Below are 23,778 nucleotides of genomic sequence, written 5' to 3'. Positions count from 1 at the left end.
GACTTTTGAAATCTTCCACTGCCACACAACAAAAGCATCACTTTATTATTTCATATACTGTTAGTACCCTGCACATGGTGGACATCAAGTCTAACATGAATAATGAACTAGAAATCGCCCCGCGCAAATATCAGAAACACATCTCAAGGGCTATGCTTGCGTGGTACATGCGCAAGAACCGATTATAGCCGATGAAGGTGCACTGTGACCGCTAATTATTGGTCGTCATAAGAGAATTTAACCATTACTTAAATTCCCTGCAGTATCACAAAGATTTCTCTCTTCTTTTTGTTTCAAAATGAGAGGCGAAGATTCCCCAAAAAAGGAAAAATTCTTGCATGGAACATAACTACTTGTGATACTCCCTGTGTTGTGTTCATGAAGCGATGTAGTGAAACAATTACTGGTATATCCCCACAAGCTTGTCGCTCATGCTGTTTTTTCCCACAGAGCACAAGAATATTTCTGTGACCAAGGTCTCGCGTCTTCTGGTGAAGACTTTTGCAGCAACACTGCGGGATGCAGTTCTGGCTTGTTTTTCAGTTTTACAGCCTGAGCTGAGCCATTACGAGATCAAAACAGCTTTGTCTGCCACAACCACCGATGTCCACAACTTTTATCACACACAATGAGAAAAATTCACTGATAATTAAGGTCAAACTTCATAAGCTCGAAAATGCGCATGACAGTGACAAGCAGAGAGCAGGAAGTTTGCACTATGTACCACTTGTCCGTTTACATGTGATCACCCAGTTTTTCAGATTTGGAAACTGCCACGCATACCTCGAAATGCTGTGCTCAAGCAGCCAATAGCAAAGTACAGGATGTACATCAGTGGCGCACTGACGGTTGTCTCCACATGCCGCATAACCACGACCTCCTCTCTGCCAAGTCTTGAGTGCACGAAGAAATAAAGTAATGTTTATGGACATGCACATAAAAAAAAGCGCTGCAAGTCAATAAGAAACACCTCTCATTTTTTTATGAATCAACGAATTTCATTTTTACATTTCATACCGCTGACTACATGGCATTTTTGGTACGAGTAGATGGTCGCATGCCAGCAACTGTGGAGCTGACTTGCCGAAGCCGTCGTGTGAATAAGGTTGACCTGCACAAGCGACTCTTCATGCGAAGACGGTCTATGTCACATCGATCGTCGCTGTTACGTGCATTTTTGCGCTTTGGGGTTTCACCTTTATGGTATTATCTGATGCAAGTTCTGAGCACAGCTTAAGAGGGGCAAGCTGTTTGAAGAAAAGCAAGGTATTGACAACACCATAAAGAAACTTTATAAATATAGGATATTTCTTTATTTACAGTACCTTACAAAGCCGTCGAGAGGCATTGTGTAAGGGGGTGGCACAGATAATATGTTTATTTATATATATATATATATATATATATATATATATATATATATATATATATATATACATATATATTCAAGGGGTAAGAGAATGAATGAAATAAATATATCTACAAAATATACACAGAGAGTCAGAGGCAGCTGCAGCCAAGATGGAGGTACAACAGCAACAACAACACAAGGGCAGTCGCTTTCATTGTCTTCGTCGTCTACCTGATGCTCTCTCGTTGCCGATGTCGTGTAACATATAACCCCCCGCCGCTGGCAGCGCTGTCTCGGCACCTAAAGGAGAGTAGGATCATGTGCGGAGATGCATGGTTTCAGGCGGGTCACGTGGACGACGTCAGTGGAGGGTGCGGGCAACGACGACTGACTGTCCAACGGAGCGATCTCGTATGTGACCTCGATAAGCCGGCGCAAAACCTTGTAAGGCCCCGAGTAGCGAAACAGGAGCTTCAAAGATAGGCCAACGTGGTGGCATGGTGTCCACAGGAAGACCAATGAACCTGGAGAGTAGGAAACTTCTCTGTGATGGCTATCGTAGCGCGCCTTCTGAGAGAGCTGTGAGCCAAGAAGGCGTTCCTGTGCAATTTGGCGGGCCACTTGAGCCCGAGCAGTGGCACCCCGGGCGTAGTCTGTAACCGCTTGTGTAGTTGATGGGAGAAGAGTCTTGAAGGGTAACGCTGGATGGCGGCCAAACAATAAATGTAAGGGGGAGAAGCCGGCAGTGTCGTGGCATGACGAATTGTATGCGAATGTCACAAAAGGCAAAGTACCATCCCAACCAAGGTAATCTTTGGAAACGTACATGGAGAGCATTGTTGTCAAGGTTTAATTTAGGCGCTCGGTAAGACCATTCGTTTGTGGGTGATAGGCCGTAGTGAGCTTGTGACGCGTCGAACACGAGCGAAGGATGTTACTTACTACTTTTGAAAGAAATGAGTGACCACGATCGGTCAGCAGCTGTCGAGGAGCGCCATGATGAAGAATTACATCATGAAGCAAGAAGTCCGCGACGCCAGTGGCACAGCTTGTCACGTAATCAGTGGCTACAGCTACCCACTTGTTTCCAGTGAGAGAAGTAGGAAATGGTCCAACGAGATCAAGACCGACGCAATAGAAGGGAACGGTGGGTATGTCTATTAGTTGGAGCGGGCCAGCTGGTGGCAAGGTGGAATGTTTGGAGCGCTGCAGGACTCACAAGCAGCAACGTATCGGCCCACAGAACGGTAAAGGCCTGGCCAGAAGAATCTACGCCGCACGCTGTGCGTGACCCTGAGATGTCCAGCAGTTGGGGCGTCGTGAAGCTGTTCAAAAACAGCGGAACGGAGTGTCACAGGAACTACAAGTAGTAGCTCTGGTCCCTCGGCGCTGGTATTGCGCCGCTAAAGAATGCCATTGCGTAGAACGAACAAGTGTAGCGATGGGTCTACGTGGGGCAAACGTAGACTCTGCATGACAGACCGCAAGTGGACATCGCTGAGCTGTTCCTTGCATATGTTGGTGAAAGCCGACATGGCAAAGACACAAGGTTCAGAATCATGTGCTGAAAGGACAGGGGGTCTATGGGGTGACGGGATAGACAGTCGGCATCCTGGTGCATTAGACCTGATTTGTATGCCACGTCAAAGCTGTATTCTTGTAGTTTCAAGGCCCAGTGGCCAAGTTGTCCAGTTGGACGACAGCCAGCACAAGGCATGGTGACCTGTAATTACCGAAAAGATGCGGCCAAACAAGTATGGTCGAAATTTTCCGACTGTCCACACTAGTGCGAGGCACTCACACTCTGTAATGGAAAACTTGCTCTCCGAAGGAGAAAGGAGGTGACTGGCATAAGCGATGACGCGATCTTGTCCTCATTGCCACTGGGCGAGAATAGCACTGATTCCATGTTCGCTGGCATCGGTACAAACTTCAGTATGGAGTTGACGGGTCGAAATGGGCCAAGATGGGTGGAGAAGTAAGTAATGTTGTAAGTGTGCTGAAGGCAGTTGCTTGGTCAGTGCCCCAATAAAAAGGCATGTCCTTCTTCAGTAGTTCCGTAAGTGGTTGGGCAATGTCAGCAAAATTCTTCACAAAACGTCGAAAGTAAGAACAAAGGTCGATAAAACTCTGTACATCTTTTGCAGAACGTGGTATGGGAAAATCTTTGACAACTCGAATTTTGTCAGGATCAGGTTGCACGCCTTGAGCACTGACAAGGTGGCCCAGCACAGTGATTTCCCGACGGCCAAAGCGACATTTGAAAGAGTTGAGCTGAAGTCCTGCTGTCCGGAAAACCTCAAGAAAAGCCGATAGGCGGCCAAGGTGGCTTTCAAATGTAGGTGAAAATATGATGACGTCATCAAGATAGCACAGGCACGTGGACCATTTTTATCCACCCAGGAGAGAGTCCATCATCTCTTCAAATGAAGCTGGGGCATTACACAATCCGAATGGCATAACCTTGAACTGGAAAAGTCCATCCGGTGTAATGAATGCGGTTTTCTCATGGTCTCGATGATCGACAGAAATCTGCCAGTATCCTGATCATAAGTCGATAGATGAAAAGAAGGCAGACCCATGTAGGCAGTCGAAAGCATCGTCAATCCGTGGCAGTGGATACACGTCCTTAATGTGTTACTTTGTTTAAGTGACGGTAGTCTACGCAGAAGCGTCAGCTGCCATCCTTCTTCTTGACTAGCACGACCGGCGATGCCCATGGAGTGCAGGAAGGTTCGATGACGTCTTTTGTGAGCATTTCTTCAACTTCGTTCTGGATAACTTGTCGCTGAGCATTAGACACGTGATAAGGACGTCGTCGGATGGGCTGGTGTCTCCAGTGTTAATCCTATGAGTTACGAAGGATGTCTGACCCAAAGGGTGGTTATCAAAATCAAAGATGTCACGGTAGGATTTCAGCAGGTGCCGGATATCAACTTTCTGTGCTGGAAAAAGGTCAGGGGTGATCATCTTGTCGATGGTGGCATACGCTGCACTCTTCGAGGAGCAGAACGAAGGAGAGGACGAAGAAGATTCGGCAAAGAACGCGGAAATGGCAGCATCTATAGAAGAAACTTTTGCCAAAGTCATACTGTCTGGGATAACTTGAGCGTACCAGCTGACGTTTAGGATCGGAAAGGATGCTGCATTTACCGTGACTGTCAAACGTGTGTGAGGCACGGCAACATTTTTGGCCAGCAGAACGTCAGCAATAGGTGTCAACATGTAGTCACCATCGGGAACAGGGGCAGATCTCAGGTTCACGTAAGTAATGGCTTGAGGAGCTAGGCGAACGTGATCTGCATAACATAGACATGGTTGAGCTGGTGTTGGGTCGTCATGGTAGCACGGTAAATCAAGTTGAAGCATGCCAGTTCTACAACCAATAAGGACAGAGTGGGCGGATAAAAAGTCCATGCCGAGGATAAGTTCATGGGAACATTTCTCGAGCACAGCAAATAGCACTGTCGTGAAGCGATCAGCAACACTTATACGCGCGGAGCACATTCCAAGCGTGGGAAACGTGCCACCGTTGGCGACCTGGATGAGTGGTACTGTGGGTGGCATTAAAACTTTCCTAAGGTGGCAACGAAGTTCTGAATTCATCACTGATATGTGAGCCCCTGTGTCCACAAAGGCAACAACGGGCGTGTCATCTACTTCAACGTCAATAAGGTTGCGTCGAGTCAGCAGCATAGTCAGAGGATTTGGCAGGCAAGTGGTCGATGCAGCATCACCTCCGGGAGCTGCATCATCTAGTTTTCCCACGGCAGGTGGTCAGTCGGCGACATTGGTCGGCGAAACTGGGGCGAGCGAGACGGCGGGAGAGCGGTGAACAAGACTGGTGAGCATGCGGAGATGGAGAGCGATGACGATATGGCGGCACAAAAGGACCGTCTTCAAGGACCGTCTTCAATGGTGGCCTGAGGTGACTCCCGGTAAGTTTGAAAGCGTCCATGATCCCTCTCTAGCCGATGGGTGTACCCATAGGATGCCTGATGCCAATACCACTGAGTGTTACAATGGTGGGCCACGTGTCCGATACGGTGGCAGTTGAAACAAATCGGGCGATCGTCAGCAGTCCTCCACTCGGATGGATTGCGAGGGCGCGCCAGAAGGTTTTGGCTTTGGGCATACGAAACAGGGGGTTGACGACGGTCGATCGGCTGAGAGGGAGCTGTAGTGCACTCGGAGGCCAGTTCAGCATTGGAAAGCTCTTGTCGCACAATGGCATGTACCAGTGGCACCATCTGAGGGCTAGAGTCACAGGCATGGGAGCCCACGGATGCAGGAGACAGAGCTTCAAGTTCACGTCTGATGATCTTGGTCACGTGCTCTGCAGTTAACGGCGTCTGTAGTGCAGGCCCGTCTTCGCATGACCAGGTTGCTGCTGTGTTTGGTAGTCGAACGAAGTTATGGGCGATACGTCGACTTTTCGCGGCCTCAAAACGCTGGCACTCCTTGATGATGGCATCGACCGTGTTGCAGTCCTTGCATATGAGAAGGTTGAACACATCATCTGCAATGCCTTTCAATATGTGGGCTACTTTCTCAGTTTCTTCTATGCTATTGTCTGCTTTTCGGCAAAGGGCGAGCACGTCCTGTATGTAAGTCACGTAGGACTCTACTAACGTTTGCGCACGAGATGCCAACTCCTTTTTGGTCGTTGCCTTTCTAGCCCCAAACTTGCCGAAAAGGGCGCACATCTTTTCTTTGCACGCATCGCAACTTCCAATTTCATCTTCGTGGTTCTTTAACCACACTTTTGCTGTTCCTTTCAAGTAGAACGGAATGTTGGCTAACATAAGAGTTTGATCCCAGCGGTAATTGTTACTTGTACGTTCGTACAACAGCAACCATTCTTAAATGTCGACATCATCAGTGCCACAGAACGTGCCAGGATCTATTAGCTGCGGAAGGACAACAGTTGTTGTAGTAGCCTCGGCGGGAGCGGGTCCCTGGTTTGCCATGGTGTTAAAATCCAAGCGTCGGCCACTGCGGAGCTCTGTTATATCGTGTTGTACCCCGCACCTCCACCAAATGTCACGGGGGTGAGAGAATGAATGAAATAAATATATTTACAAAATATACAGCGAGAGCCAAAGGCAGCTGCAGCCAAGATGAAGGTACAACAGCAACAACAACAGGAGCACGGTCGCTTTCATCGTCTTCGTCATCTACCTGATGCTCTCGTTGATGATGTTGTGTAACAATATACAGATAGGCAAATATTGATTACAATAGAAAATGGAATTTAACTTATGAACATGTAAGCACAATACATACTAGAAAAGTGAGTTACAATATGTGGAGGGGTGAAGGTAAAATACATAAAAATATTTTGACAGTAACTACAACCTAGCAATAGTGGAAAAAAAAAACACTGACAAAAGAGTTCACTGTAAATAAAATTACAGATTGGGAAAAAAAACCAGGAGAAAGGAGGATAAAAAAAACCTACCGGCAACAGTCCTATAGGCCCTGATGATTATGAAGACGCGATACAGCAGTTTTCGGTGCATAAGTGCTTTTTAAGGGTATGACAGAACTTTGTGTCGTCTTGCTCTGACACAAGATCATCTGGCAAATCATTCCACAGACGAATAGCTCGTGGAAAAGCCGACTGGCTCAATACACCATTATTTGTTTTTCTGCAGATAAGCGAGGCACCTGATACACACATGTAGGATTTTATAGGTGATGCTGCATGTGGCTGATGAAAAAGAATTATGGCTCAGCATTTTGTAGTGGATGAGAAACATTAAACCACCCACTCATAGGGAGGCAAAGCAACACATGGTGGCGCTGACTCTCTCGACAGGCAGCGCCATTTCTGGTAGAAAAATAGAAATCAAGAATGCATTTCGCGCGTTTTTCCTTCCCACCAACACACTGCCACTTGCTTATGTACTCATGTAGAGCGCGCGCAGTACGTTCGAGATACAAGTCACCTTACACATACCGCAGGTATTGTGGCTTCGAAAAATTTCTTAGCTGAACAAGCACTTCTGAAAAGTGAATCTAACTAAAGGAGTAAAGCTCGTTAGTCATGTTTATAATGTGGAGCAGACGATTGCAGACGAGGATGCCAGAGTCACTGCAAAATGCATTTTTCAGGTCTGTGACAATACTGTGTAAAACGTATGCCTCAATCCAGTGATATTGCTATAGCGCAGCACGGTTAGAGTGCGAAGAAAAGATGCTATACAGTCAAGAATGGGAAAAGACAGACAACAGTGTGAGTGCTAAGTGATATTGCTTTAAGGCAGCTCGGTTTAAGCGTGAAGAAAAGATGCTATACAGTCAAGAAGGCAAAAAAAACACACAGCGTGCAGCACTCACACAGTCGTCTGTTTTTTCCCCTTCTTGACTGTATAGCATCTTTTCTTCACGCTCAAACCGAGCTGCGCTAAAGCAATATCACTTTACCCTGCACCAACTCGCCCAGTCATCAGTATGATTTGAGGTAAGTTATATTCTTCTCGCAATAGTTTGAGCCTGAGAGTAAATAAAGCAACACTTATTTCAGCAAGGCCAAAGAAAAGATTATGAGTAAACTTCAGTGCCATTTCCTGGTTCAGTACCGAACATGAGCTTCAGATCTGTTGCTTCCACAATAATATCAAGAAAAGTTGCTTATGAACTGAACTTGTCATAGTCACCCCCGGACAATGCTCTAGAAAGACCTCTCCTCTCGCATCGCTGCAACTGAGCAGTGTGTTCCATGCAGGGCTGGCATTTCACTCCCTTGCATGAACTACTTGAAAACACAGGAAGATTTATTCAGATCTGGTGCAAACTCTAATGATTTAATTACAGCGCACCGTCTCCTAAGGATGAAGACCAAGAAATAGAGAAAAAGCGATGTTCACACAGTAAGTAAAAACTCTTATTTGGCAGAAAAAGAGGCCAAACAAGGGGACACTGCAGTATCTGAGGTGTAATATGCCAGCAGTATTAGATGTGACCAGCCGCTTCACAATTCACTGGACTGTCCCGCACTAAATGTTATTTCGCTTATCCTGAAAGAGATAAGAAAATCTAAAAAAGTATCCCACTTCTGACACATTATTCTTGCCGTCTGGCAGCACCTTGAGCTTCACTGCATCAGCATTAGATGCAAGCACTGTAGGCGTCTGAAAAAGTAAATTGGCCATACTGTGCATGGCAGCAACGAGGGCTTCTAACTGTAACACTGTTGGTTGTGCTGAGCCTTCCACTGACTATTGCCTTTACACAGCCACCATTTTTACTTATAGCAAGAGCCAGGAGCAGTAAGTGAAGCCAATGCAGCGTAGACCTGATCGAGGCCAAAATATGTGTCGAGACAAGTTAGAAGCAAATCAGCCAGGAGTCCTACCAGTTCATACAATCATATCAAGCCATATAAGCAGTTAAGTCTAACAAGGAAAAAAATGAAAGCATTTCAAGAAAGTTCAAGAAAATTCAAGAACGTTCAAGAACGTGGGAACTGGACTACAGCTGCTTTCTAAGTGACTATTGTTGTAGTGGCCAAACTTTTATGTGGACGCCAATGTCTGCTTCATGTGAGAGCATGTTACCATAATGCATGAAATAGTTTTTTACACATAGTAGATGTACTTAAGCTTATCTATTAGTTCATTTCCCTGTTTCATATGCGACAATATAAAGCCACAGAAAACGTCCCTCAAGAAGATGTAAAAGAAATTATCAAACTTCGCTTCTCATCGTGCTGCCCCTCCTCCTCCACCCTGCTTATCGGTGTGTCCCACATTTGGTTAGTAGGAATGTTGTCATCCTATGCACCTGCACAGTCAGACTGTAACTTCATCTAATATACCTAGTGAACTCCCTTACACAAGATTAACCAGGAAATTCGATGTAAATGGAGGAGAAAAGTAGATAGATAAAATGAGAGAGGAAATACAAGTGCTCATTAAAAACATCCATGCATGGCAGTGCAGACTTACCAGTATTTCTGTTCTGCCCCTTCTTGTGTGAGGTTTCCGTAGCAGCAGCCGAGGTAGTAACGGCCGCCTTTTGAGTTCCAACAGCGTACACAGCAGCAGGCCGTCTGCATCTGCATATCTGACCCTATAAAATTGTACACTTAGAACTGCACACAGCTTTAATTGAGATTTAGCATCGAATCAAAAAAAACTCAAAGAATGGGTCTTAAGCTTTCATGCCAGCTGCATATGGTTGTAACTGACAGGCCCTAACACTGAGTTTTCGTTCACGGATTAATGTCCGCGCAAAAGACATGAGAGGACAAAAGAGGACACTGTGTCCTTTTTTGTATCTCTTTGCATCTTTTGCACTGTTAAAGATTCGTAATAGTACTATCACTCCCAATCCCACACTTTTCAGAGTTTCTGAGAATGTCCTACTCCCTTTGTATGAACTGCCAGCCCATGTGTCACAAGATGCAGCTTAACTGGTGCCCTAACGATAAGTGGCATGCTATGAGAGTATATGCCAATGTAACATGGAAGACCACTGCTAAAACATTGTCACATCTCACTGCAATGAAAAATTAACTGCAGAACGCTGCTTGTTTTATTGAGCAAGCCCACTATACTCAGCTGTCGACTTCAAACTGCTGATTTTTAAACACCAGCATGACAATACAGCCATCACTACAGCTCTTCAATCCCTCTGTTATCGTTACTTTATGTGTGAACATTTTACTTACACAAAAAAACGTGTGTATATAGAGAGTCAGGCCACCCCCCTTCGATAAAATCTTTGCTATGGCTTTATACAATGTAACATGTCGTGAACTATCCCAGCAATATACCTTGTTTCACATGTGATGAAAAAAATTGAATCTCTGCAATTTTAATTTCTAGAGTTCATTAAACACATCATGCAGTTCTGATTATTGAAATCACACAATTGCAAATTAGCTAAAAAAACACTGTCTCCTTTGAAAGAATTTGATGTTGCGCAAAGGGAAACCCAGACACCAGAAGACACATGTGGATGCTATGTGTGGTTTCTATATGTGCCAAGTCTTCGTCATTTTTTTCCCTTCCCCATCTTCTTTCCTCTTTCTCCCCTATAATCTTTGTTTCCTCTGTTTCTTCCCTCCTCCCGAAAGAGTGAGCAGGCGTTGTGTCCCTCAAGGTGGCAGTTTCCAGCTTGCTCTCTCCCACTTTTCTCTGTGTCCTTGTGTATGCAAATCTAATAATGATAATAATAATAATAATAATAATTGTGTTTTGCTTTGCACTACATCACATCCTTTCAAATGCATAACCAACAAGCCCATATTGCAACTCTCATGAACTCTCCATTGAGTGAACCTCAAGGGACGTGTGGAAATAGTTCACATAACCGATTGTTCTCTAGAATGCAGAACAGCATGGGGCACAGCAGAAATCAAGCCAGTGAAATGCAATATATTTTGAAAGGATTTTTGCTATTTTCATTTGGACTAGCACTCTTAAAGTGGGAAAAAAGACGAAGCTGTACAGAGAGTCTACGTTTTTCGCAGTTCGTGGCTGTGACATGAAGTCTTGCAAATTTCAAATGTATCCCACCGCCTCAGCTACAAATTTAAGACTTGAACTTGCCTCTGCCATTACAACTTCATTGTCGAACTCTTCTTTCGGTTTCGGACAAACACTGAAAAAAATTCAGAAATAGCACTTCCGATACTGAAGCACACATGGTTCATTTTAATCTCCCGCACAGCCGCTTTGCCTCAGCAGTGCTGTATGTACAAGCGTTGCTTGCACTGTCACCGATAGTGGGGGCATTTAAGTGCTACAGAGCACGAACCACGGCTGCTTTGCCTTGGCAGTGCTGTATGTGCAAGCATTGCTTGCACCGTCGCTGATAGATAGGTAATTTAAGTGCTACAGAGCATGAAACTTCTTTAAGTGATCTCAAATGTGAGCACGAGTCCGCAGGTAAAGGTAAAATATTTTTCCATAGAATGCATGAAGAGACGGCCAGGGATTTTCTAAAACTTTGTTATTCTGAAACATTCATTAAACCGGTGTTTGTACAAGCGAGAGTTCACTGAACCACACACAAGCAGAGGAAACAAACGTAATGCTAACATACTTTTATTCGCAGTTTTCCTGAAGTAACATGATTTAACACCACACAACATGATATACTTAAATAACATGATTTAACATTACACACTTTCGAATGTGTTTAATTAAAATGAAGTGTCAAATGATAATGAAACTTTTTTTTATTTTTCTCAAAATGTATATTAAGTACCTGCTGCTACTCTAGGGGCTTCCGACGTCTGCATGCAGGAATAGCTTCACCTGCTCCACTAATACGAATAATGTTGCCTTCAAGCGGGCGACATTTAAGCACAGCTGTATCACCGCACATACTACGGCATACGTGCCTAAATTTGGGCAAAATTACATTATCTTACCTATGACTACAGTTCCTACTTTTCATCGAATTGCAACAGAAATAGCAAAAGAACGTGAAATGTGCCGTTTACCTTCCCGGCAGGAAGGAACAACGTCGGCAGGGCAGTTGGTTTCAAGCGTAAACATGTCCAGCCGACGCCCATTCCCTTAATCAGTTCTGGATCATAAAGGAAGGCACAACGTGCAAAGTGCCGACCGCAAACGCGAATGTTTTTCCGCGCATCGGTGGGTGGCAGGCCAATGAGCTTCAGCCAAGCAGACCGCATGGCTTCACCTCGGGGCAACTTATGCCGGGTCATGACGCCTTTTCTGTCGCTTGGTTTACACCCGACGACCGAGCAAGGCACCGGATCGTGTTTGCCCATTGCTACTCTCTGAGCGCCCAGCGCGCTCGGTCGACGGTTTCGGTGAGAAGAAATCGAAAGACAGTCAGCCAGCCGAAGACTCACACGCGCAGAACTACTAATCGCGAAACGAAAATCACCACAGTGCCTGCGCCACATACAGGCGTGAGCATACGTAGCAAACTGAGCAACCAGAGTACGGTGGCTAGATTTGGGAAGGTGTGAAAAGCGAGCCGTGTAACCGTGTTTCCCTTGCCGAGCGGTTCTGTGGTGCGCGAGAGCTCCGCTAGGTCTAGATTTAACGCGGCGATCGGAGGCGCTGCTGCTAGCGTGGCTACTAGCACGGCGGAGACGGGTGCAGGTGCAGTGTATGCCGGGGGAGGCTGCTGGTCACTCGCGGCAAGTGCTTCTCAGCATTGTTTGTGTTCCACGAGGTGCGACGACTTTGTTGTGTTTGCCCTTAAAAGACTAAAGGGCTCCTAAAAAGAAGAAAAAAACGCTGCGGACTTGTTTTTTTTTGCCTGCGTGCAACGCGGAATCTAGATGGTGCGCTGAAAATTTTTTCCCTTTTTTTTTGTGCGCTCTGGCATGGAAAGGCAGGTTAGCAAAAAGGGAGCGCACCATCACAAGGGCGGACAAAGCGCTCCAGGAAAATACCGCCGTCAGCGAAAAACATTTCGACGCATGGTTAATGTTTTGAATTTATTTGAGGGCAGAAAATACTTGTGTGCATGTATGGAAGGCCTCGGCAAGTGAAGATATTGAACACTCTATGCCACTCTTAACACTTCGGCCATTGTTTTTCGATAAATACATTTATTTACCTAAAAACTATGTCTTCTCACTTGGTTTTTAGACTCGGCGCGCGAGAATTCGTGTATATTGTGGAAGGACAGGAAGAATGCAGCGTGACAAAACTAGTTTAGGAGATGGTGCTGTACCCACCTTATTTCCAAGCCTGCCCAAACATATATCGAAGAGTTTGCCTAAAGAACAAAAAAGACGAAATGCTGCTTCATCCGACAACGTACCAGCAAAGAAGTGACCCGATAACCCTAGCACGTTGTAGGATTGCCCAACTGACTCGACGGATTGCCAAGGCGGGCGATTAGAGATTAGGATCTAAGGGGACTTCTGTATCCGTCAGAGTCTCTAAAACCTGGAAACCAAGTTGACACATGTGTTTAGCACAGTGCGCCTGCATTCGAATTTAGTAGCCAGTCTTCTACAATCTCTAGGCAGTTTCCAGAAATTGGCTGCGTTGAACATTGCAAATAATTAAACAAAACAGTGGTCAGATGATTTTGCGTGACGAGAGTTATTTTTTAAGGGTCTGAATCAAGCAAAAAGCGAGAAAAAAAGTCAATCGATTGAAGCCCTGTGTCACGTAAGAAAAATGTCCGTTAGTGACTTACTGTAATAAATTTTGTTGTAGCTATAAAACTAAGTGTTGTCTCAGTTTCTACTTCAAAATACTGCCTCAAGTGTAATACAATTCCAGCATTGAGAAAATAGCAATGCGTTCACTGCACTCGGTAAGTCGCACTGTCGAGGCAGATTTAGCTGCAAACGTCACAATCTATCACGGGTAGCACAAGGTAATGTTGGCAAACTAACGTCGTCAAAGATACCCCGCTCCACTAGAGCAAGTGTTTTTTTTTTTTTTTTTACTCCGTTAAGACGTAGTTCAATATTATAAAAAATAAAACCGTTTTGGTTTCACTAAGCATATAAAAAGTGGTGCTGTCGGAATGACGCTCCGTCAAAAACTTCGCTCTAATGAAATGTTCGTTCAGCGAAAGATGCGTGTATTCATATTAAGTGAAATTTAACTTTGATATTTACTTTCACAAAACTCTTGTAGTGGCGAAAAACTCGAAACGACCATCGCTGGTTCATTTCAACGGAGAAAGCTGGCAGCTTCTCCGACTACAGCGCCACCACTGCAAGCTCGCGAGTGGGAACAACTTTGGAGCGGCCGGTTTTCACACCTTGCAATTCTAGCGACCCTAACCAGAGTGCAAACCACGCCACTTATGTCACGTGACTCAGTGGTACGAAGGCGAGCGGTCCCAGGCGGCCGGTCGCAACACAAGGCAAGACGATAGTTCTATAGAGTTTGTCAAAATTAAGTAGAGGGCACTCTGGCGCTGCGATCGTTCAGTGACCATGGGAATCACCGTGATGGGAATGATGGGTAGTACACACATTTGCCTAGTCTTCGTACTTGCGGGCGGTGAATCGTACTTGCGGCTCCGTTCATTGCTGTGTTTCGGTTTTGTTTTGAAAGAAAGGTTGAACCCTGTTAACTTCGTGAGCCAATTTGAAAAGTAAGTTTAAAAAAAGAAATGGTGAAGCGCAACTGCTGAACATTTGCTAATACTTGTTTTGTAAGAAAACAGCTCCAAGCCACACGAACACACACGGAGCCAAAAGCAGGCCAGAAGTACTAATAATAGACAAATATGTGTACTACCCACGTGTGACTACCCATCATTTCCATGCTCGCTGAAGCGCCATGCGTTGCAGCTCCCAGGAGGGACCTCAAGCTCCCATACACACTAGCGCCAGAGTTCTCTCTTAAAAGTATTGTGGGAAACTCTATGGATAGTTCTAGCGCGAGAACAAAACGACGACACAGAGACAAGAAGGACACGAGCGCTATCTTCCAACTGAGTTTATCGCGAAGAGCGCGAAAATATATAGAGGAGACAGTAACCATGTGACAAAAATCATATGGCACAAAAAGCAGAACATGAGTAAGAGAAAAACAAAAAAACAAAAGCACAAAAAACGGCAAAGAAAAATCTATAAAAAAACGAAGCAGAAAAGTAAAGATAATATAACTACTTGCGCGCAACGAAACCTTCGAGGAACCTTAGTTCCTTCTCGGACAGAGCCACGGAGGGCTTGCTAATACAAGGCACCTGTTCGCGTGCCATCTGCGCGGCCTCGACAATGACTCGGGTGCGCTCATCTCTGTGCTTGTATCGCTGTGTCCTTGAAAAGGGGCACACAATTGCACTCAGTGCAGAGCAAGAAAAAAATGGTTTTCTTGCTATGCACTGAGTGCAGTTGTGTGCCCCTTTTCAAGGACACAGCGACGCTGTACTCGTATGCGTGTGCTGTGCCTGGCAAAGGAACGAGTTCTGTTTTTTTTTAGCTGAACTTTCCCTCTTTATTGCCGTGTTGCCGCCTAGGCGCCATTTTTCTGCACCACTGTAAGCTTGAGCTTGAATGCCTGCACTGTCGTTCAATATAAATGTCTGCTACATATTTTTTCTGATGTGATGTTTATACGGTAGAGTACTATGGAGATTGTTAGTGAGCATTTTTAATTTTGTACAGAAATGGCGTGCACATCCCACTCAAGACAATAGTTATTCTGCATTTTTCAAGCAGGTACTAAATAAAACCGCACACTCACTGAAAAAATAGCTCAATCTTGTGTTCAAATTATGCTCGTGTTTCTTTAAAATTACGCCTGTATGTTTCGATCAGTACGAATATAAAGAACTTGCCAGTCTCAATGCAGTTATTAAAGACGATAGTCTTTCTTGGGGACCTTCAACGCAAAAATTTTGGTCTGGCTGTCTGTACATTTGTCTGTGCACTCTTAACAGCACCGGGCGTTTGAAACGGCCGACCCCATCCGCAGCGCCCACCTATGTTACTCAAGGTTCAGCGTTCAAGGCTTGTGCGATTGTCGATTAAAAAGCAATTATTGCGTTCAAGGCTTGTGCGCTTGTCGATTAAAAAGCAATTATTATTACTGGGCCACCATAACAACGCGTATATATTCTGCATGTGCACCTTTTACTAGATAGGGCATACATAAGTAATTTTAAGGACCGTAGCGCTTATCACGCTGCGCTAACCATCCAACGCTTGCACGGAAAGGCGAGTGTTTCCAACACTATGCTCAAACGAGACGGTGGTGGCACCTACCCGTCGCCTTGCGTTCTACAACATATCACCTCCGAGGCGGGCGCGCACACCCGTCTCAGAGCCACGCGCTTTGTTTTTGAAAAAAAAAAAAAACTGCCAGATGGCGCTCATGTCTCACGTGTGACGTGACTTGATGCGCTTGTTCGACTCCGCTGCAGGCTTGAGGCACTCTAACGCAGTGCCTCCAGAATATCATTCATCGATTTTCTTGAGCAGAACATCAAATAAATGTTTTGTTCACTTTCTCCACACGCAAGATTATTGTCTTTTGACGAAATTTGCAGATTAAATGCAGATACGGCGCCATTTTTTTTTCGTGGCGTGTCTGGTGATCATAGCTGAAATCTAAGCATCATCAAGTGCATACTATTCAAAGATTACTAAAGGTAGAAATTTATTACAGATTAGTACAATGGCATATACCTTATTTAAAATGCCTTACCTTACTTCCTCATTTACTTACTTTTTCTTGTGTGCAGTTTATCTTTCGCTGTTTCTTTTAAGCATAGCAGGTGGAGTCTACTACAGGGCCAAATTCTGGAGCATAGAGAAGTCCTGGAGCACATTGATGGAAAAACTCAATCTTTGTGGCTAAAGGCACAGTCAGATTCCTGCTTGCTGTCACCCTTTCAATGGCATTTTGTGCAGCATTCATTTCTACTTTGTTAAAAATGAAGCTCATTTGCAAAGCATGGAGTAACAACTACATTCGAGCATGTCAGCCTGTTTATTTACATGACAGTGAATTCTGAAGTGTGTCAATTCTGTGCCTATCAGATTTATTATCAGCTTAATAGAAGCTTCAATATAGACCTGTGAGGGTAGGGTAGATATTGGCGAATTTCTTGGTCACCAGCACGACGGTCGACACAGGAAGCAAGTAAAATGGGAGTAAAGAGCTTCCTGTCCCTTATTTTTTTTTTACTTTCTGTGGTTGTCCTCAGGCTTCAAACTAAACATATTTTGATAGTTTACTCGTGAACTGTTGTGCATGAAAAATTGACAGCAACACAGAGAGACCTACAGCATTAAAGATGCAAAACGCCATTACAACATGTAAAAAGATGTCAACTGGGGCTTGTTGGTTTGCCATACTCGTATGCAAAAGACGTACACTAAAACACAGAGACCTTTCGATGTTCCCATCTACATCTTTCACGAGCAACAGTTTACGAGTATGGCAAACCAACAAGCCCAAGGTGACACCCTTCTGATATGTTGTGATAACTTGTTTTATATTTCTATTCCTAGAACAGCAAAAACAAGAATGTCTAAACTTGGTCTTGCAAGACTTTTTTTAGACCGCAACTAGAGGGACATTAGCACAACTATCCGACAGTCACATAGCTATTTACGGCTATAAAATGTCTTCATGAAGCCGTCTATTAGCCCTTTAGACTAGCCGTTCAAGACATTTATTAGACCTGAAATAGCTTTTTTTGTGTTTCATGGGCCGTTGCAATATCCAAGAGATACCTTAACTCCTTACAGGTTACAATGCAATGTTACAATCAAAAAGCAGCTAGTGCACTCATACAATCCAATATATACAAACTTATGATAGAAGGAAGTGCCTCCTTAGTCTTCACGCTCTGGATACTTTTGCAGTGAATCTGTATATGAAGACAAAATTCGTCCTTCCCAATTAAGCATGCAAAAGAATTAGGGGACTATAAAGCTTCGCCCTTAAGAGTTGAACGCAATAGCGCTATTCTGTTCCTAGTGCATACTTCAAACATTTAGGGCATGAAACCTTTTCGAACTTGCTATGAACCCACTACATTAAGGAAACAGACGCAGTAGTCTGTGACTCTGACTCGGGATTGTATTGTTTATTTTATTTGCATTGTTCTCGATTTTTCAGCCACGCATATGATAATTTTTTGCTGACAACCAACGACGCTGACATTGGAATTTCTGCGAAATGAGCTCTTTAACCCAATCACGTAAAAGTTTCTCACCAGTCACATACTTGGGGAGGCTCCAATACCAGTGACAGAGATACTGTCACTGGCCCATGACAAATGAAGCAATTCATTCACGACAAAAATAGAACACACAGGCAGTAGGCACCGACTTCGTGACAGACATAGCCAATATTTGAGAAAGCGCCTCAAGTGTCAAAACTAACCCAGTAATAAATGCCAGGACTGCATGTTTCACCTTCACTGATGAATTATGTCTATGGCAGTGGCAGATCCAGAGGGGGCGAAGTAGAGGCGATCGCCCCACCCAAAGCATGTGTCAGCACGCCCCTCCCCCCTCTTTAGTGCATGTCATCCATCTTTTATCACTTATTAGGTCAAATGAGCGGGACTCCACTACAAGCACAAATGAAGAGTACTGACGCTGTGACCAGCTGTGATGCTAGAAAAAACACAGGAGCATGGCCTCCCCTCCCTCCTAAAATGAGTTGCTGGATCCTCCCCTGGTCCATGGAGTGTTTGGGTGGACATGAGGTAAGAACCACTTCAGCTACTTTTGAATGGCAGCACTGCCATAGTGTCTCATTTATTCCTGCGAGCAGCAAGGAAAACACACCAAGTGCACAAGCAACTGTAATGACAAACACAAAGACTGCAGTAACAGCACAAAAGGCGTCATACAAGTTCAAATTACACTCATGTTTCTTTTAAATACAGCTTTTTGGGTAATGATGCAAACTACAAAACACACTGACATTTGATTGCAAAGGCAAGTATGTGTAAAGCGATAAAAAATATAGCTCTTAAGAAGGCACTGAAATGAGCTGCACTTGACCGTTTGTCACCGTTTGTCATTTGCACAAGCATCTTCAAGAGCTTTAAAATGCCATGTGAAAAAATTGAACAGTGCCCCAATATCTTTATGAGCATGCTCATTTGCCAGAGATGTTCCATTACAAAATTTCGGCATGAGCTCATGTAGTAGTATAAGTAGCCTTACTAGTCCCTACACATCGTGGAGTTATCTGCACAAGTTTGGAATTTTCACGAAAAGCACTGTGCCCTGCTTTAGTAAATAAAGATATACCACTCCCAGCAGGACATTCTTAGAACACCTGCACTGTGCTGTATGCTGCAGCATTTATTGTGCACACGACTAAACTCATACTTTGCTAAGAGCACTGTGGAAGGCACAGAAAGAAGTGTGGTCAGAGAATTCAGTCACAGCACTTGTTTCGTAGTAAAGTAGCCTTTTATCACACACAAGGCATCATAACATGTGGGTTTTTTGATGATCTGCTGTTTTTGCAGCCTTCTTTAGGTTGCCCTTTCTAGTTAACAGACAGCGTGATACTACACATGCCATCTTATGAAGGGTGCTCTACTTATTTATGATGCTTTTACTTTGAAGTATGTCTAAGGTGCTAAACCATCCACGTTCCACTTGAACGATTTGGCATCACATACGGACACAAGCAGATTGCAAGCCTTGAGCTTTATGTTTTGTGCTGTGTTTTGATGCGAGCATTGGTGGTGCACTGCATTCGATGTATAATGAGTGCCCTGTGCCTATATGTTGATAAATATGTGCCAATTGCTTTATATCCTGTGACCGTTTTGCACGAAGTCAACCTATAGTGCCGACTTGCACGGCGCATTCAAATCAGATAGCGTGCGCCGTTTTTTTTTTTTTGTCACAAATGCACAAAATTTGCAAGGTCACTTCAGCCTCTACAGTGTGAAGCATAGACGAGGCCCACCTGAACTGTCTTCCTACAGCTGCTAGATAATGAACTAGTATGCACTTGGCTGCTGCGAATAATAGGCAGCAGCCTTGTGCTCAGCAGCATACGACACAGACTTCTGACAACCCATGGTAGAGAGACACTGTCAAAAGATTCAAGGCTGACTTCCAAATGGACCGCATGCCCTGTTGTTGCATTGGAGCATCGTGAAATGTGACAGTGAAAGCTCGTTTCACTTTATTGTCTTGCGCTGTCACACACATCGGGCAACATGTCGTGTTGCATATGTAGTGCCTCAAACTTCTGACAAACACATCCTAGCGAATTGAGTCTTAATGCCCATTGCTCACGTGGCATATCAGCATGTCAAACTATACAGCAAGCTATAAGGTGTACACAAAAGCTGCACTGAGAAAGCATCAACTGCCACTGCAAGACTTTTCTTTTTTTTTTTGTCTTCACTTGCATAACCACCACTTTGCGTTTCTCTCCTTGGCATGTAACCAGGTTTTTATCACAATCTCAAGACACTGCAAGTTCAAAAGATAGAACTAGTATGAAAGGTGAGCAAGATTTAGATGCAATAAGCAGCAGAGCAAGAATGCTAAAACTGCTGCAATTGCTCAGTTATTGTCAAACTTCCTCGTGCAGCATTGCAAAGTAGGAATACTCACTTACACATTCTGTAATGCCCAAATAAAGACACGTTAGAAGGTAATGTCGGCTCAACCTGTTGCAATGCTAAACGCTGCACGCATTGTTTGTTCGTCTTGGTTACAAAGGCGAGTCTGACTACAAGAGAAAAACAGTGGAAAAAGCAACAGAGATACTGGCTGCTGACCACAGCAGCCAAGCTATTGCCAGCGAATGAAAAATACTTGCTGCTAGCCATCCCATGTATAACATGAGATAGTACTTAATGCAGCCTTTGGCAAGATGGAAGCTCCAAAAGAAGGGACAACACAACCAAACTCTCAGTCACACTGTCGTCAAACACTGTTGCATGAACTCTACATGGTTCTTTTTAATGAAAGGCAACTGCCACTACACAGTTTTTGAACAAGATGCACAGCCAAGAGAGAAAAATGGTCAAGGATGCAAATGATGTACAGACAAAGATATGAAATAATAATCTCTCTAGTTTTACGTCCCTAAACCATGATACGATTATGAGGCATGCAATAGCTTTTTGGCCACCTCTAATGTAAGGCCTCGAGCATTTTGGCTCCATCGACATGCAATTGCCATGGTGAGGATCACACCTGCTTTGTTCGGGCGGACAAGCCCCACGAACAATAGACTGCTGTTTCAGCTAACTAAGAGTCTCACTGCTTATGAGTTGAAAAGGCAGATGTAGAGAAAACAGAACTAGCTGACAGATCATGTGTACAGTACATTGCCTGCATCATTGAGTGAAGAAAGTACTATGCATACATGATTGCATCTCAATTACATTAACTGCTAATCAATCAGTATGCCATGTATTTCGACATGAAATGCTGATTTAAATGCAATACTGCTGACCACCTCTCATGGCTCTGCACCATGCTGAAAATATGCAGTTGCAATTCGCTCTACACAATGCCACACACAAACGGCTGCATACACAAAGAAACTAAAGCACTCACCAGTGCTAAGGTCCTATTGACATTAATAGAAGAAAACAAATGATGAGCATGTCCTGCATAGTCATATAGTCATAAAGTGCATCCTAGCACTGTGCAGTGGATGAACCACTTTCAGAGACACTCATTGGTTAGTCCAGCAGGAGCAAATGTGACAAAAGTCTTGCCTCCCGCAACGCAGTTCTTCCAAGGTGTTGACAAGGTACCTGTCACTGGCTGGCAGTCGTGTTTCTTGTCATCTTGTCAAGTAGTAAGTGGAAGCAGCCGGCGATAAAACACAGATAACCTAGCTCTTGCCCTTGTGCTTCCTTCAGTGTATCCCACCCGGTGGTATAGTCACTTTTTGTAAAAGAGTATACTTTAATAACACGTACACCCTACGGGCTATAAAATCTTTCTAAAAGAGCCCGAGAGGGCAAAGCAATCTGTTCACCCATACCTCCTTTATGGCAGAAAAACAACCAAGGCAAGGTGACAGCAATGTCACCACCATCAAAGCAAGAATGACTCTGACGAGTCGATGCCGCCCACACAAAGTGGATCACCAATCTCTTGTGCCTTGTCGTGCTTGTTGGCAAACATCAACTTTATCCACAACAGTGTTAGCCATAACCACACCAGTAATGCAATGTGCAAGTAGTGAAACTGCCAATACGGCCCCTTAAGGGGAGATGCAAGCTGAAAAACGGAAGTTCAACTAAAACTCAAAAAGAGGTCATTGTCTAAAATCCCCAGGATATTGCCACCAGGCTGCTTGCCATTGCATTTCGCATGAGCAGTTCACCAAAGCCACATGCTCAAAATAACCACGATTGCAAAGGTCTCACATTGGAAGAAATTGTTTTAAAAAACATATCTTTGTCGCATAGACGAGCTTTCACTCATACCTTTGAAATTTGTTTCTCTCAAGAGACAATTTCGTGCAACTTCCTGAGTTTCAACACCACGTTTTTCGTACATCTGATAGCCAGATGGATAAAACTTTGCCCACACATTCCTTGACGTGTGAACAGGGCAAGTATCTGCATAAAGCTTGACATCACCTATATAGTTATTACAAACCTAAAGTAATCAATTAGCATGGCCTGAGCAATCCAAGACTTCTCGCATTACCATTTTTCTTGTTGGTTATTTGCATTCTACAGTTGATATGGAGTAATATGGACATTAATGGCTCAGAACAATGAATATTTACTGGAAAGAAAAGTGTACAAAAAGAGCTATACTTTACACACTGTCATGGTACAAAACGAAACTTGCTATAAAAATATTTACTATACTACTTGCTCACCACTTACTATAAAAATGATCATATACTGCCAATATATCATCACTTCTGTGCTCATTCCCAATATAATATTGGGAATGAGCACAAAAGCTTACGAATACAGCAAAATTTAATTTTTTTAGGCTACAGTATAAAATATATTTTTTTTAGTAGTATCTCTTGATAAGAAGACGAAAGCACATGTGAAGAAACACACACGGGCTGAAAATAAAATCCTGCCAACAAATATTTGCCATTTTACTCCTGCACAAACACTTTGATGTTGGAAACCCAAAACACACATTGCCACTTCTGATGAGCATAGTTCAGACAACAAGGCTATGCATCTCGCCTGCAGTACCACTGGCAGTAAGCTTTAAATAAAGTCAGTAGTGTAAAATAGGTGCATCCTTTGACTATGTGTGACCCGCTCAAATATATTAAACAAAAGGCCTTGAGCTGCTTTGGTATGGGCAAGAGGAGGGACGTCTGCTAGATGTTGGTCGATGCCAGTTTGTCCAGGTTTTTCACTTCTTGAAGTTTCTGCACGAGAAAGGGGGGATAGATCGGTTGAGGACCACTGGCAGGATTCGGCAAGCACAACATCTGAGCGGAACTAGCTGAAACACTCAATGCACGCCACAAGCAGTTACCAAAATGGCATTCCTTGCCCAGGCCTTCTTTTTCTCCTTCATGGGAACACCTTGCATAGGGCAGCATGTCATGTCAGCCACCCTCCTTTAACAATGTATGCAGTACATTGACAAGAAGTTGACAGCATAAGCCCACCAGTAAAATAGTCATGGTATTAGGTGTGTGTCAATCGCCATTGCCAAGCCATGCAAAACATGTTTCTTGTTGATAGGTCTAATGTTCAATACAGCCACATTCCTACAAAATTTACGAAATAATAATTCATACCAGCTACATGGGAGTGGAAAAAAAAAAGCTGTTGTGCGATGCGTGCATTATTGTGCTCCTTACATTACTGTCTCACAGTAATGTAATGTCTCACAGTAACACTTGAAAAATCTTTGAGCCTTACCATGAATGAAGAAATTTCATTGGACACAGCTTCAATTTCTTGCGCTGTCTTCGGGTCCTGGTAGATACAAGCACTAAAGTAAATATTTCATAATGCAAATTTGGTGTCACTCACTAGGAAACGGTGGCAATAAACAAGAA

The 23,778-nt window shown here is 44.0% G+C and overlaps 2 protein-coding genes across 13 annotated transcripts in view; both read right to left on the bottom strand.

The window, feature by feature from the left end:
* The window catches only part of LOC119170885 (uncharacterized), a 60,467-nt gene extending 47,910 nt beyond the window's left edge, over positions 1-12,557 (bottom strand). For 6 of the 9 annotated variants that reach the window (XR_012893653.1, XR_012893655.1, XR_012893656.1 and 3 more), the window contains exons 1-2: positions 11,811-12,557; positions 9,304-9,427 (exon numbers count right to left, since the gene is read on the bottom strand). Coding sequence is in view for 3 of the 9 variants with exons in the window: in XM_075886471.1 (XP_075742586.1) it covers positions 9,304-9,427; positions 11,811-11,865 (179 nt within the window). In the remaining 6 variants the exon portion in view is untranslated. The remainder of the gene's footprint in view (positions 1-9,303; positions 9,428-11,810) is intronic. The other 3 variants (XM_075886470.1, XM_075886469.1, XR_012893654.1) reach the window with 2 other exon arrangements.
* Positions 12,558-18,507: 5,950 nt separating this feature from the next.
* The window catches only part of Liprin-beta (liprin-beta 1), a 216,149-nt gene continuing 210,878 nt past the window's right edge, over positions 18,508-23,778 (bottom strand). For all 4 annotated transcript variants that reach the window (XM_037422165.2, XM_075886466.1, XM_075886464.1 and 1 more), the window contains 2 exons: positions 23,639-23,695; positions 18,508-23,136 (listed from right to left, as the gene is read on the bottom strand). In XM_037422165.2, coding sequence (XP_037278062.1) covers positions 23,086-23,136; positions 23,639-23,695 — 108 coding nt within the window. In that variant the 3' untranslated portion in view covers positions 18,508-23,085. The remainder of the gene's footprint in view (positions 23,137-23,638; positions 23,696-23,778) is intronic.

The sequence above is a fragment of the Rhipicephalus microplus genome, chromosome 2 (assembly GCF_043290135.1).
Source record: "Rhipicephalus microplus isolate Deutch F79 chromosome 2, USDA_Rmic, whole genome shotgun sequence".
Lineage (NCBI taxonomy): Eukaryota > Metazoa > Arthropoda > Arachnida > Ixodida > Ixodidae > Rhipicephalus > Rhipicephalus microplus.
Note: the sequence above shows the minus strand (reverse complement) of the source record. Positions and strands in the feature narration are given on the sequence as shown.